At 45.2% G+C, this 14,733-nt stretch overlaps 1 protein-coding gene across 1 annotated transcript; it reads left to right on the top strand.

The window, feature by feature from the left end:
• Positions 1-230: 230 nt before the first annotated feature.
• Positions 231-14,554, top strand: LOC146179253 (uncharacterized). Its single transcript, XM_084578929.1, has 5 exons — positions 231-239; positions 1,443-1,644; positions 6,922-7,082; positions 9,119-10,024; positions 13,360-14,554. The coding sequence occupies exons 2-4, from the start codon at positions 1,614-1,616 to the stop codon at positions 9,467-9,469; spliced, it is 543 nt and encodes a 180-aa protein (XP_084435055.1). The 5' UTR covers positions 231-239; positions 1,443-1,613; the 3' UTR covers positions 9,470-10,024; positions 13,360-14,554.
• Positions 14,555-14,733: the final 179 nt, after the last annotated feature.

The following is a 14,733-nucleotide window of genomic DNA, read 5'->3' as shown; positions in this document are numbered from 1 at the left end:
ACATTTATAATCGCAATATAAGCTGATTTTATCGATAGGGTATTGTATCCGCTTGCCTGGCGAATAAAGTCTTGCTTTTGGGTTGTGATGCTTTTCTTATGGTTTTTACACTTGCTTCCTACAGTCCTTTATATTTTGTGTTGTCAGTAGTGGGCATTACAATGCATGGATATTTGTAGGTGATGCTTCTGCATTCAAGTAGAAGCTGACAGCTTTGATTCTAGGCCAAAAAGCGTGCAGTAAGTTGCTGCGACAGTGTTGCTATGTTTTTTTGTTCTGACCAAATGTTCACTTTCTTCGCTCTTTTCCTTAAATCTACTTCTTGGAGCAGTTCTATTTGCCTGTTACAATAGGCATTATGTAGGCCAGCTAGTTTCTTTGTTTTTAGTTTCTGCATTTGGTTTTGAATCAGCATTTTCGTTTTGTTTTGTTTTCATACTGTGCTTGCTTTGAGCACAGGCCGATCGATCGCAGTCATGGCTTCAAATTGGCCTCTTCCTGGAGCTGTTCTTGCACTACACAAGCTATGGATTTCGTAGTCAGTAAAACATTGCTTTATGAGTCTTGCGAGCAAAATGAGATTAAAATTGACAAACCGCTCTAGAAGCAGAAAAAAAAAAAAGATTGCATATTCTCTACATTTTTTATTTTTGTTCAGTCCCTGAATTTTGAAAACTTAACCTCCTCGGTCTTATTGCTCGCATTCTTTTTTCTTCCTTTCGTGTGATAGTATGCCTTGCAATAAAGAACGATTTTTTACAAAAATTGGTACACACCGGATTCCTAAAGGAAATATACTAAGCCCCATTGATAAGTGGTCCTTGCTAAATTTTCTTTCGATCACATTCATACCGTCCGATATTCACATCTCCATTTTTTGTTTTTGGTGCCAAAAGTAAGGTTTCACATTTGAATTTTATGCTGTCATTATTGTTTTTTGAACCTAATGGATGACATCTCATCAATTGGTTTCCTTCCACAGTTTCTGCCAAGATATTTAGAAACAACTTTCTTAAACACCATTTATTCAATAGTATTTTTTTTTTCATTCCTTCTGTGGGCCAGTATACAAAGATCTGCATGTTTTAGAACTCTGGAAATGCCTGTGTTGTACTGGCACTCATGTAGCTGCAAAATGCCTGCTAAAAGTTAGCAGAATTTCTGGCCAATACTATTTTCGATTTTTTTTTTCTGGGAATCAAAAAGCTATTTCTTGTAATATTTTAGTAAAGGGAGCAATATTGTGCAGAATGTGCTCCAGCTTGTTTCCGCGCTCTTGTGGAGTATATTTCCGTCAGTGGTTATATAACTGAATATGTAACTTACTTTTACATTTTTCAAAATACGTTTTTGCCAAATCTGATTGCACTTTAGGGCATGCAAATGCCATTATTACTGCTGATCAGTCTTTTTTAATACAGGCTTGTCTACTTTACCTGCAGCTACTTTGGAACCCTCTTCTATGTCACCACTCATCACTGACAAGGACAAGGTGGCTCAAGCTGCAGTGCATTCTGTGGATCCAGCTTCAGACCATTTCTTGCCTGCACTGCTGCACGCCCTCTGAGCTCTGGATATTTATTCAAGCCATCACCCGCCTGCAACTAGAGAGAATGGAGTCATGCAGTCACGTTTTCAACTCAGGTTAGTTACGAGACTGGTAAACAATTCTTAATTTTTATATATCACCTCCTTTGACATTTGTTGCTGATTAGCATAATTCATACACCTACATGGCCTATCAGGAAACGTGGAACTAAACCCTAGACCACACATAGTAGCCTGCCTGCATTCCGTACAATTTATCTGAAATGCTTTATTGTAGTTGGAAGTTACAGAATACAAAATCCTCGCTTAACTCACTCTTATTTCCTGCTCTATGAATAATTGAAGGTGCATTTGGCTGTTGGCCATTTTGTGCTCGCGCACTAAAAAAGGCTGGGCAAATTGGATACCTGTTTCATTCTGCACACTGATGAGAAGCATAGGAAATCTGCACATATGATGAGGATAAGGGTGTGTTCAGATAAGAACGGTAATCAAGGTCCCATGGCCATTTTTTGTCTTCAATGAAATCTTTATATGTGGCGGGCAAATGTCTCGACACAAAAAAATGAACCTTAATTTTGCATGATATGGTGTAGTTTTCTCTGGAAAAAAAAATTGTAAATCACTACAGGTGGAAAATGCCATTTTTGCCCTTTCAGAAAGTTGCAACTTTGGAGACCTGCTGCTAGTGTACAGAAATTTTGTCATCCATCCCTTTTTACCTACTGAATCTATGCAACCTTTACCTCTATGAGAATGATTAAAAACCTGCTTTTCTGTTGCACTTGAGTTAGTAAAAGATCGCAAACATTACTCCAGAAACAGCGCGCTACAAAAAAAGTCAATTTTCAAACCTATATATGGGCTTGATGTATTATGTCGTTAGCATTAAAATCTTTTTCTGTTATATATTCAGATTCTTTGCTTATTTTCTTATTTCATGCAAAATTGGGAGCTCATCAAATAAAATATGATATAGAAAAAAAGTTAAACCATTGTAAACCGTTCTGGCGTTCTGCCACGAAATTTTAAGCAATAGCGAATTTAATCCATTTCAAGCAATCAACACTGCCAACAAGCAGAAAAGTTACTTTATAAGCGTTGAGAAGGCTTTGGATATTGCATATGTTAGAATGAAACTAAATTCAGCAAATAATAAATTGAACTTTTGACTCCTACTTCTTAAGGGGAAGCCATAAGCATTTCTACAGAGACAACATGCGTTCAGTTCTATATTTATTTTTATACCTTTAGCTTACGTAGCGCAACACATTTTTGTACCAGATGTTTATAAAGTACTAAGGATTGTTTTTATGGGAGTTCAATGAAAAAGAAGATGCTGTAGTTTTTGAAATTCAAGTCACAGTTGTCAGGTTTTTTTGTAGTTTCAAATTTTTGCCAATTGCAAGATAATATGGAGGAAGAACAAGCAAGTCTGGAACTTCCAAATAGAGAACTAGGCCAGGATAATGTGCAGAAAGAGTTTTAGTGGCAGCACTTTATTTAGTTGTGCCAGAATGTAGGGTTGAATATTAACAAGCTTCAAAACCAGTGCTCAATTTTGAACTTTTTTTATAATGTTAAACAATATAATGCAGCCCTTCTTCAAGCTGTAATATTCATTAGGTACTGAGGATTCTTGAGAGGGATTTTCATAAAAATCGATGATATTTAAAAAAAGTTGAAATCAAATTTTTGCGGTTTTCAAATCTTGGGCAGATTTGATCCATTGGCAAGAACATGCAGGGCAGTCTAGAGCTCCCTGTTTTGCCTGAAAATAAGGAAATTATCGGATTTATAAACGAAAAAAGGCTTCATAAAATATGGTCATCATGCCCCTATTTAAGGTTGAAAATGGACTTTTTGTAGCGTGGTGCCTCTGGAGCAAAGTTCTGGATTTTTTACTTCATCAACTACAACAACAAAACATGTTTTTAATAACTCCCATAAAAGTAACATTTGCATAGATTTAGTGGATAAAAATAATAGCTGGCAAGCTTTTAGTACGCTAGCAGCAGGTCTCCAAACTTTCAACATTTTTAAAAAGCAAAACTGCATTTTTCACCTGCAGCGATATACGACTTTTTTCCAAAGAAACTACACCACACCTTGCCAAACTAAACCCATATTTGTGCAGAGACAATTGCCCACCACATATAACAATTTCACTGAAAACAAAAAATGGTCATAGGACCTCAATTACAGTTCTTATATGAATACACCGATAAGATATTGTAGATTGCTTTTTTCAATGACAGCTATTTCATATTTCAGTAAATCATGAAGCTGCTTAACCGGCTTCAATGTTGTGGTGTATTGGGCATTATGGCACATAGGCTGCTAAGGCCATTATGCATTAGGCTTATTTCTGTAACCGGAACCACATTTATTTCACTTTATAAGGTTACCTTGCCTGCTTTTCAGAAAGTTACTACTACCACTTTTTTACCCATACCTGGCAAACAGTACAGAAATAAGATCAATAAATCACCTTATTTCTGCTCACAACAGTACATAGAAGAGAAATCCCTCGCTTAAAGGTATTTTATAACCATTTTTTTTCTGCTGTTTGGGACATAATTCTACTGCCACCTATGAGCATCATTGCAGCTCTCATATGGAGTTCTCCTGTTATCACTGATGAAAAGAATTCATTATATTGGACCACTCTCTCATTAAATTCGACCCTTCCAAGTTCAGTCGGCAGCTTATATTTCACTTGGAGCATGAGCACATGCTAATTTTGCCTTTCATTTCCTTTTATTTGTATTTTTCGAGTGCATTAAATGTGTATATGGAGTTTCTTTCTTGGTGCCTGCAGTATCTAAACTGTAAGACTACTGCCACTCTTCAAAGTTACCTCTCTTCAACTAGAGGGCCTTAATAGACAATAAAATAATGATTATTCTTTGTATTTTGCATTATCTATAAACATTGTTTCCAAGAATACTAAGCAAGGGTTGAGGGTGAGCCTCAGTCCAGCAGCCAGCATTTCAATAAAGGTACTTGTCCTCATCTTGGCAGTGTGGTCATCAGATGTGGAGCTTGTATATGCTTTTGTTTTACAAGAAGAAAGCAGAGGAGGGAAGGAGAATAGAGCTAAGGGTTAAGAGAATGTTATCTTTTAAATAGCTTTCTCTGAGCTGGGCTACAGCAGCAGCAGCAGAGTACTTTTGAAAAGCATTCCAGAGGTGGCGAATTATATACCAGCGTTAGGTGTCCAGGAGTGTAGTGATAAAAAAAAAGAATTATATGTCGCACGTGAATAGTGAAAAATTATCAAACATTATCAAGAAGAAAAAATATAAAAAGACAGAACTTTGGGTAAACACGTTGAGTTTCCATTGGAAAAAGTATTCATTACCTAGTGTCTAGATAAATAAAAATTGGAGAGACAGGGCAATGAATGAGCATAACATTAAATAGTTGTCGGGCAGGCACAAGCAAAACCTTAGTTAATGCAGTCTATAGCCTTTAAATGAAATTGGCCATAATTTTGATGAAATTAGGGTATTTATCTCGAGTAAGCTTTAATTCTACAAAAACCAACTATAGGGAGCCATTTCTAATCCATGAATTTAGAGCAGTGGAAAATAAATATCTCGAAAGGAACGTTTGAATCCCTTAAATACAATCCCCACACCATAAGTAGTTGGCAAGGCAGTCACATGCACCATGAATGGTGCAATTTATTTACAGCAAGTGTATCTCCACTAGCATAAGCTCAACGTGTCTTTTAAACATTTCCTCTTTATCACTGGTGACTTTGGTTACCCCTTGAATCTTTCGTCTGATAATGCCTGTTTTGGCAGGTAAGGCTTACTCAAATTCATTTTTTCAGTTGTCCTTTCTCCTCAGCATTTCATTTATGCTTTGCATGGCATTCTTAGCCTATGCTAGTACTTAACCATTTCCAAACAGCTCTTAACAACTATTTAACTGCAGCTGTATTGCCTGTTCCTTTCAAGAAACATGTGCTAGCGTTGAACCTGCTTTAGATGCTGACTTTTCTACCCCATACTGTAGTTTTCCCTGCTACATCCACCTTTTTATTTTGTTGTTTTGGTGATAGACCGCCCAGACCAAAGTCGTAGAAGTTAATACCCAGACAAGCATAATTTCACTTCTCGCTCTGCCCCTCTTTCTCTCCCCTCCCTCCCTTTCTCAGTTTTCTTCTTGGGAAGTAAAAGGTTCTTCCCTGCCAGTGATGCGCATGGTGTCCAGATAGACAAGTGCCTTTTTAAACTTTTGGCTTGGCTTGCAAACTGAAGCTTTTCTGCTACCCTTCAATTCTCTTTCATGCTATGTAGTCACCTTGCTCTTGTTCTATCCTGGATCATTTTATAACAAGTAGTATGTTTATGTGCAGGTAATGGCCACAGTTCTATGGGCCTCTACCGCCCAAAAGGGAGTCTATAATCTGAAAGACTAACGGTAGTCCTGTCAATCTACATGCAAAGTAAAACCATATATAAAAGATGATCTAAAGGCCTAAAAACATATTATAGAGATCTGCTGAATGTCATTTTGATCCCGTAGCTTACTGTCTTCAGGATTTGTTATAAGCTTTACCATGTAGCATTTAGAATTGTATTGTGCAGAAGAAAATAATTCCTTTAGAGCTATGACGGTAAAGAGCAACAGAAGCATCAAAGAGCCCTAGAACTGTGAGCAAGAGCAGGTACCACATTGTATCTGCAGGTAGAGCAGTTTCCCAATCATACAACATGAAAAAAAAAAAAAGAAAACAAGTGCTGCTTTCAACTAAAGGCTAAGTTTTAAAATGTGCGGTCCTCACGCGCGTACCTATTGTCAGCGTTCCACCTGCACTCGTGCCATTTTTTGTCTGTTTCATAACGAATTTTTAATGACATCTGTAAATAACTTGCAGATTACAGTTGGCAAAGAAATTGTGTCATGTATTTTCATCAGTGTTTAATTGAATTACAAACATATTGACATGAGTAAATTTGGAATAATTACAAAAAACGAAACCTGCCAATTTAGACATTGTATGTTTGCTGGCCTTTGCCCACAAATTTACATTTGGCTTAAGCAAATTTTGTGTGCATAAATATCAAACAAGCCGTTTTATTTGTTAACATTCTTTCTATTATAGTGAGATAATTTGTAGCATTTGAGTAGCTATACAAGAAGTGGGTTTGAAGGAATATTTTAACAAATCTTGAAGATGGGCTAGATGATGCATTGCAACTTGACGAAAGGTAAAAGCGCACAGGAAGACACAAACCCAAGTGAAGACGACACAGGACACACGGGACTCAAGTGTGTCTTCCTGTGCACTTTCAACTTTTTTTGCAAGAATACCTCTTCAGCAATCGGCACTGATGCAATATTTTATTGCCACTTCAGGACTCATGTACCAGCTACTCCTGTCAGCATATACTCTGGGGAAACTATTGAAGATGTTGACCTGCTGCGCATCCACGTGGACCGTGAAAGGCTGTTCTCTGCGACAAGTGGGTGGAGTGACTGGCAGCGGTTCTGTCCGCCAACATGGTCTTCAAAATTCAGTATGACTGCAAGCTATTCAACACATTTTCTAGGTGCCTCTTCTTTCATTATGCATTGTACCTAGTTGTACCAGTTCTTGAACAGTTACCTAAAGTATCTCAATTTTCATGTGCTAGGAGTTGTATGTTCTGCTGTCTTGTCATAAATATACATGCCTTTTTTGTATATCTACACATTTCTTAGCCATTTGTGTAGGAGAGGGGGCCATGCACTAAAAAGTGATGCACTATTTTGCTCTTGCTCTGACATGTCATTATGTTGTGATACTGCACTGTAATAAATTGTAGAGATTCCTCCAAGTGTTTTTGAGTTGTCCAACCCTATAAACCAGCCAAATAACTTTCTGATAGTGTGAATAAACTTTGCTACCAAAACTGTAGGTGTCACTTGTATATGATTGTAAAGCGACCTCTGAGTAACTTTGCAGCACACACTTTTTCCCATTATTGTTTTAAGAATCTCCATGCCCTATTTTTGGTATGTTTTTGCTCAGCATGCTTGTCTGAACAGTTGCCAAGCATCTCCATGGCATGAACAGATAGACCTTGAAATTGAGCAGTATACATGTCATTGTGCCTCATCAAAATTACATATACCTAAACATGGAAAGTATTTTTGTTAGATGCGTATAAGATGTTCTTTATAGACTCGCCCTGAAGCAGTAGCCTGGGATTGATGTGTGGCAGGAAATGCAAGCATAAATATAGGATTCTGTGGCCCCATATTCTTATTTGCATTGTTTTTGCCTTCAACTTATTGATACAAACATAGGAACTCCTCGTCAATGCTGACTAGCAACCGAGCAGACTTCTCTGCAATGCTTTAACCAGTGCAGGGGAAAGTGAAAATGACACTTCGGACAGATCACGAGTGCATGAAAACTTTTGAATATGAGTTTTCATGCATCCTTGACCTGTCCGAAGTGTCATTTTCACTTTCTCTTGCAATGGTTAAAGCATTTCAAAGATGTCTGTTGGGTTGCCAGTCAGCATTGACAAGGATGTCCTGTGTTTGTACCAACCTGTTGAGAGCGAAAACGATGCAAACTAAGAATATGGGCCCACAGAGTTCTATATTTATGCTTACAATTCCTGCTGCATATTAATCCCAGGCTACTGCTTCAGGGCGAATCTATGCGGTGCACCCTTTTGCCACCTATTTCGTAAGGGTGCAAAGGAAAAAGTGCACCCTTAGAGAAGGGTGCAACAATTGCACCCTCTAAAATTTTAAGCTGGGCACCCGTCTTTAAGGGTGCGGTATCTTCACCCTATCTTTTGCACCCTATTGGTTGCACCCTTTAGGTAAGAAAGGGTGAGCGTCTGGGGACAAGCCAATTTTCACCCTTAAGGGTGAGAAATTGTTTAGTGTGTGTGGGCCAAACATTTCTCCTCGGACATTTCCATTTCTAATCCTTCTACGCTCAGGTAAACTTACTAATCGTAACGAGCCAACCAACCACGCGACTGACAGAATGTCTGACAACGAGGAAAAAGGGGCGGCCGCGGCAGATATGACCGACGTTTTGAGCCGGATAACTACGCTGCTTGAGCGACAGGCGCAAACTGAACCACCTACCCTCTGTTTGCAGCTCGCAGTGCCGACATATGAAGGGCACACGGACGAAAAATCTGTAGCAGACTTCCTACAAGAAATGCTTGACTACCGTAACGCGGAAGCCCTACCAGACGACATTATTTTACAACGCGTTTTGCCAGTGGCCCTGAAAGGCTAAGGGCAGAGTTCCTTCCCCCCGACTATGCCGTCCGCATTAAAGATGAATTGTACACTCGCACACAGGCAGAGGAGGAAAGCCTTTTGGAATATATACGCTCATTTCAGGAACTTTATGGGCGTGCCGACCCCTCTGCACCAGAAACAGAGAAGGTCACACGAGCGATACGCCAAGCCTACCCACGCTTTCAGGCCTATTTTCGGGGGCGTAGCTTTTCGTCACTGGACGATCTCGCAAAAGCGGCTTCTGATATCCAGGCCGCCATGTTAGCCGAATTGACCTATCGGCCTCTGCCCCCTACAGAAACCACCCTGGAGCCCTCATGCGCGTGGCCTGGTGCGCTCACTGCAAATGGGGGACCTCGTTTGCCTCCGCCCCTGCCTCGCTCGGTGGACCCGTTCAGCTACCAAGCTCTTGGACCAAAGGGCCCCTTCCCACTCCGAGGCCGGAACCCGGGAGCACCCCCACGGCGTACCCATGGCCGTCGCCGGTCTGCGGATCCAAGCACGCGGCAAGGTATGGACGACACAAACACTGACTTTCCGGTCTGTTTCCAGTGTGGTGGTCGAGGCCACAACAGAAGCCAGTGCCCAAGTCCCCGCGGCTCTCGTAAGCAGGGAAACGCCGACGGCCGGCGGTGGTAAGCAGTTATGACCACTCGCCGGCCCGCAACCTACCGGTCCCGGGCGCCTCCTTGCAGCCGCCCAGCCTCCTTGCAGCCTGCCATGAAGTGCCGGTAGGCGTGCCGTGTACACAACCTGCAGCACCTGCCGACTGCCCCGCGGTGTCAGATGCAAGTCGTCGTTCGCCCCCTCCTGCTGACGGAGTTGTGGGTGCAAGTCGTCGTTCGCCCCCTCCTGCTGACGGAGTTGTGGGTGCAAGTCGTCGTTCGCCCCCTCCTGCTGACGGAGTTGTGGGTGCAAGTCGTCGTTCGCCCCCTCCTGCTGACGGAGTTGTGGGTGCAAGTCGTCGTTCGCCCCTCCTGCTGACGGAGTTGTGGGTGCAAGTCGTCGTTCGCCCCCTCCTGCTGACGGAGTTCGGGGGGCCAGAACCACACCACGATGCAGGATATTTTGGTCGTCGCACCATCCTGCTGCCACAAAATACAACCGTGAACGACCGCCGGTGAAGCAGAGACGAGAACCGCTCACCCGGCACAGATCAACGTGGGAGCCTCCGGCGTTACCCAAAAAGCTTCAGGAACAAACGGTGAGCGCTGTTCCGTCAACATCTCGTTGTAATGAGACCCACCTTGACAATATGCCGCTGGTTGCGGTGAATGTGGCCGGAATAGAAGTGCCTGCGCTTTTAGACACAGGCTCTACAGTTTCAGTTTTTGGCGATAGAGTTAAAAACGCCTGTGATGCGAAACACCTCCGGTTACGGAGTGTAAACACCAACCTGCGTATGACGTCACTCACGTAGCATCTGCCACCTCGGCAGCCCGTTTAACAGTCACTATCAATGGGCGAAAATTAGACAGCGCTTCCTACACCTTCCCGGCCTTTCCTGTCCAGTGATATTGGGCCGCAACTTCATAGCCAAGGCGGGAATCGTGATAGACCTTCGAAACCAAACTTACCAGTACGGCATGAATACTGCGGCATTTAAGTTCACAGCACAACCTGGTGCTTTGCATTCACAGTTACTGGCCACAAACAGCCATTCGGACACCGTCACTGGAAGTGGTATTCTCACGGTTTTGAAGTCTTTCAGGGGATCACCAGCCGAAAGGTGCAGAATCGAGAGGACACTGAAGCCCTTCGCAGCAATGTTCACGGAGGCCCCTGGGAAGGTCAACGTTCTGACTCACAGGATCGACACCAGCAGTGCTCGTCCGATCCGGTTCTACCCAAGGCCCTTGAGCGTCCACAAGCGATCACTGTTGGATGGTGCCCGAACGAAATGCTGGCCACTGGTGCGGCGAGACCCTCAAAAAGTCCTTGGGCATTCCCTGTTCTCGCGCCTAAGAAAGACGGCACAGCAAGGTTGTCCGTCGATTAACGGCGGCTGAACGCTGCAACAGTTCGAGACTCCTACCCCTTTCCATCTGTCGAATCGGTCATGTATTCACTTGGATCAGCAAAGTTTTTTACCACTCTTGACTGTAGCAGAGGTTTTCTGCAGATCCCGATTGACCGTAATGACATTGAAAAAACTGCCTTTACTTGCCTTCGAGGACTGTTCGAGTTTGTACGGCTACCCTTCGGTTTGTGTAATTCACCTGCCACTTTTCAGCGAGTATTGGATATTGTGCTCGAAGACGCTAAGTTTATCTACGCTATGGCCTACATGGATGATGTAGTAGTGTTCTCGGAGAGTCTAGAAGAACACCTCAATCATCTAACCAACGTTCTTCAGCGAATGCAGAATGCAGGTATCACCATTAATCCCAGCAAGGTCCAGTTGGTGGCAAATAGAATCAACCTCCTTGGTTTCGTAGTGGAGCAAGGCACAGTCCGCCCAGATGAAGAAAAACTCCAGGCCATACTGAAGTTCCCACCGCCGACAGACGTCAAGAGCCTCCAGCGCTTTTTGGGCATGGTAGGATTCTACCGGCACTTCATTCCGAACTGCGCCGACCTAGCACGACCCCTCCATCAGCTACTCCGGAAAGGCGCCCGTTGGTCCTGGACGGACACTGAGGATGGATCATTTCGAGCGTTGTCCGCAGCGATCGCGGATAAGGGACGCCTACGGCTTCCCGACCTCAACCTGCCATTCACGGTGCAAACGGACGCAAGTGAGTACGGCATAGGTGCGGTATTGCTTCAGGAGCATCAAGGGAAGCTTTGCCCTTTGGCATTTGCGAGTCATACCCTTACTGGGCCAGAGCGCAACTATAGCGTGACAGAGAAGGAGTGTCTAGGGATAGTTTTCGCACTAAAGAAATTTGACATGTATTTGGATGGAGCCGAGTTCACCATTCAAACAGATCACCAGGCATTGTCATGGCTCTCAAAGTTGCAAAACCCAGCTGGCCGCCTGGCCGGCTGGGCTCTCGCCCTCCAAAATTACCATTACAGGGTGGAATACCGCAAGGGAACCTTCAATAAGGTAGCAGACGCCCTGTCCAGAGCTCCACTTCCCGGAGAAGGGGGGCCAACACCTGCAGTCCTGGCTGTAGCAGCGCCCGCAGACGCCTGGGGAACATTAGTCTCTAGGCAACAGCTCCTGAATGCCCAGAACACTGATGACCAGTGCATCCAGATACGCCAGTGTCTGAGCAAGCCCAGCACAGTACCAGCCGGCAACTACGACAGCTACCTGGAAGCAGCTGACGGCCTACTCTTGCGGTATATACCTACTGCTGATGCGGACGGCGGTGAGTCCCCCTTTCGGGTCATTGTCCCTAGGAGCCTTCGCAAAGCCTTCCTCGAGTACTACCATGACACATGCCTCGCGGGTCATAGCGAAGGTAGGAAAACGTATGACAATTTGTGTCATATCGTGACATGGCCTCAGATGAGAAAGGACGTCCTCAAGTATGTTCACGCTTGTCACACTTGCCAGATCGCGAAGCCGAGGGGAGGGAAACCACCGGGCTTCATGCAACCCGTAGAGAGTCGATACCCATGGGAAATCGTGGCCTGTGACGTAATGGGTCCCTACCCCCGATCGGTGAGAGGGAATCGCTATTTGATAGTGCTCACTGATCACTTCTCAAAATGGGTAGAACTATACGCACTGCGAAAGCTCGACTCTAAGCTAATTTGGGATAAGCTGCTAGAAACGATCACCCGTTTTGGCTTCCCAGCGCAGCTTATAACTGACAACGCAAGTTATTTCACGAGCAGGACATTTACTGACTCTTGTAAAGCTCTCTGAGTACAGCACAAAAAACGACACCCTACCACCCTCAAGCGAACATTACAGAGCGGGTCAACAGAAACCTGAAGACAATGCTGGTGGCTTTCACAGAACGCCACAAGGACTGGGACGCTCGAATCCAGGAGATGGCCTTCGCCACAAGAACCACGGTGAACCGATCCACAGGTTTTACGCCAGCCGCTATTCTTCTTGGTCGCGAACTCCGGTTTCCTATCGAGCACGACGTTATTTCCAGCTCTGAATTACCACCGTCCAATTACTCCAGGTTCACCCAGGATCTATCGAGCCGCCTTGCCGGGACCCTGAAGGAGGCCAGAGAAAACCTGGACATCGCCCGCCTGGAGCAATGCAGTCAGTACAACAAGGGAAGGCGACATGGTGAATTCACTCCTGGCGACAAGGTCCTCCGCCGCACACCCCCACTCAGCGATGCTGCAAAGGGGTTTGCAGCCTCGCTCGTGCCGCGATGGGAGGGCCCTTTCTTAATAATAAAACGCGTCAGCAGTCTAGCCTACCTTCTCCGAAACATGCATGGTGGTCGGACAATTGGCCCCGTTAACATCAATGATCTAAGACCTACTACGAGCGTCTAAACCACTAGTAACGGTGTCTTGGACTTTACAACAATTTCATCGTTGTCGCTGCACTCCGAATTGGAACGTCCATACGCAGACCGATCCTTGTTGTCCCCATCCTTTTCCGTTGCTCTACAGGATGCCACGTGATCACCGCAACGAAAGGAGCCTTCCGAGCTATTATGGCAGCTCCGCGGCCTACCGCAGCCGCAGTCATCGCAGGACGGTCCAGACTCCGTACAGTCGACCCGCCTATTTTGCTCCCACACGGCGTCGGCAAGCAAGGGACGAGGTTCCCGGGCGCTGGCGGCACGTGGCAACTTGGTGCCACATCAGCAAAGGCATGGTGGCGTGCTTTGCATCAGCCTCCGCCTGGGAGACGCAGGTACGGCCGGAGAGAGGCAGTCTACCGGCACCACCGCCATTCACCGCCCATACCGAGGAGGAGCATCGCCGTAGAGACCCCATCCGGCCCCTCCCCGAGGAAGCCAACGTAGGCTGGTGCTCACTATGCGATACATGCATAATCTTTCAAGAGGCGCACTCCCTCAGCGCGCTACACCAGGAGCAGCAGCGGCTGCACGACACATTGCGCCAGGCTCTGCAGCCGGGTGCTCCAAATGACGCCAGGCGCCGCCTGCTCAGAGTTCGCCACAGCTCTAATCCACAGCCAAAACCTGCCCCAAGTACCTGCAGTTCAAGACGCGGTGGCAGCTGACAACCTCTTGGACTTAGACGATGTCTAATTTGTCGTGAACACCCATGCAGTGCTTTTTGAACCTCATGAACGTTACTCTGTCCATTATGAACAATATTACAGTTCTCTTTTTAACCCCAGGGAGGGGTACCGTCTTGTGAGGGGGGGAGTGTGGGGCCCTCGGCCCCTCTGTTTTGGAGCATATCAATGCAACAACGCAGCCGGCCGCACTCGGCCGGCGCCGACGCTACTGCGCATGTCAGGCAGCCTGAACTCTGACGCGTAACGTTGCACGTGACTCGCCGAGCGTCTAGATAAGCGACGAGCAAACAGCCGCAGGGGGCTTTTTTCCCGCTGGACGGCCCGGGCAGCGGCGTTCGCCGGGAGCTCTACGTGAGTGTGTGCGCTTTCGAAGCGTCGTGTTTTTGTCCGGCAGCGCAGGCGCTTTCCGGCCTCGCCACATGCGGCTTGGCTCTTGTGTTTCCACCTGGCTGTGTGGCGTGTTATCGATGCTCGCTTCCTTGTACGGTGCTGTGCAGCAACTCGCAAGATTGTTTTCTTTCACCATGTGTTTCACCATGCCTTTCATCATAGAGTTTATTTTTGACTGCTCAAATTAAAGCGGTTTCTTTTGTTCACGTTGTTGCGGGTCGTTTGTCGCATGGGTGGCGGCTCACGAACCCCCGAGTGAGGGCTGAGGCCCACAAAGTTCTGCCGCGAGATACTGCTTTTACGTTTTTTCTTTGTGCATTCTAGTCTTTCCTGGACTTTTTCCGGTGCTAATCGCTTCCGTTCCTTCTTGAATTTAGGCTTAT

Source organism: Amblyomma maculatum, chromosome 9, assembly GCF_055883805.1.
Source record: "Amblyomma maculatum isolate TAMU_Amacu chromosome 9, ASM5588380v1, whole genome shotgun sequence".
NCBI classification, from domain to species: Eukaryota; Metazoa; Arthropoda; class Arachnida; order Ixodida; family Ixodidae; genus Amblyomma; species Amblyomma maculatum.
Note: the sequence above shows the minus strand (reverse complement) of the source record. Positions and strands in the feature narration are given on the sequence as shown.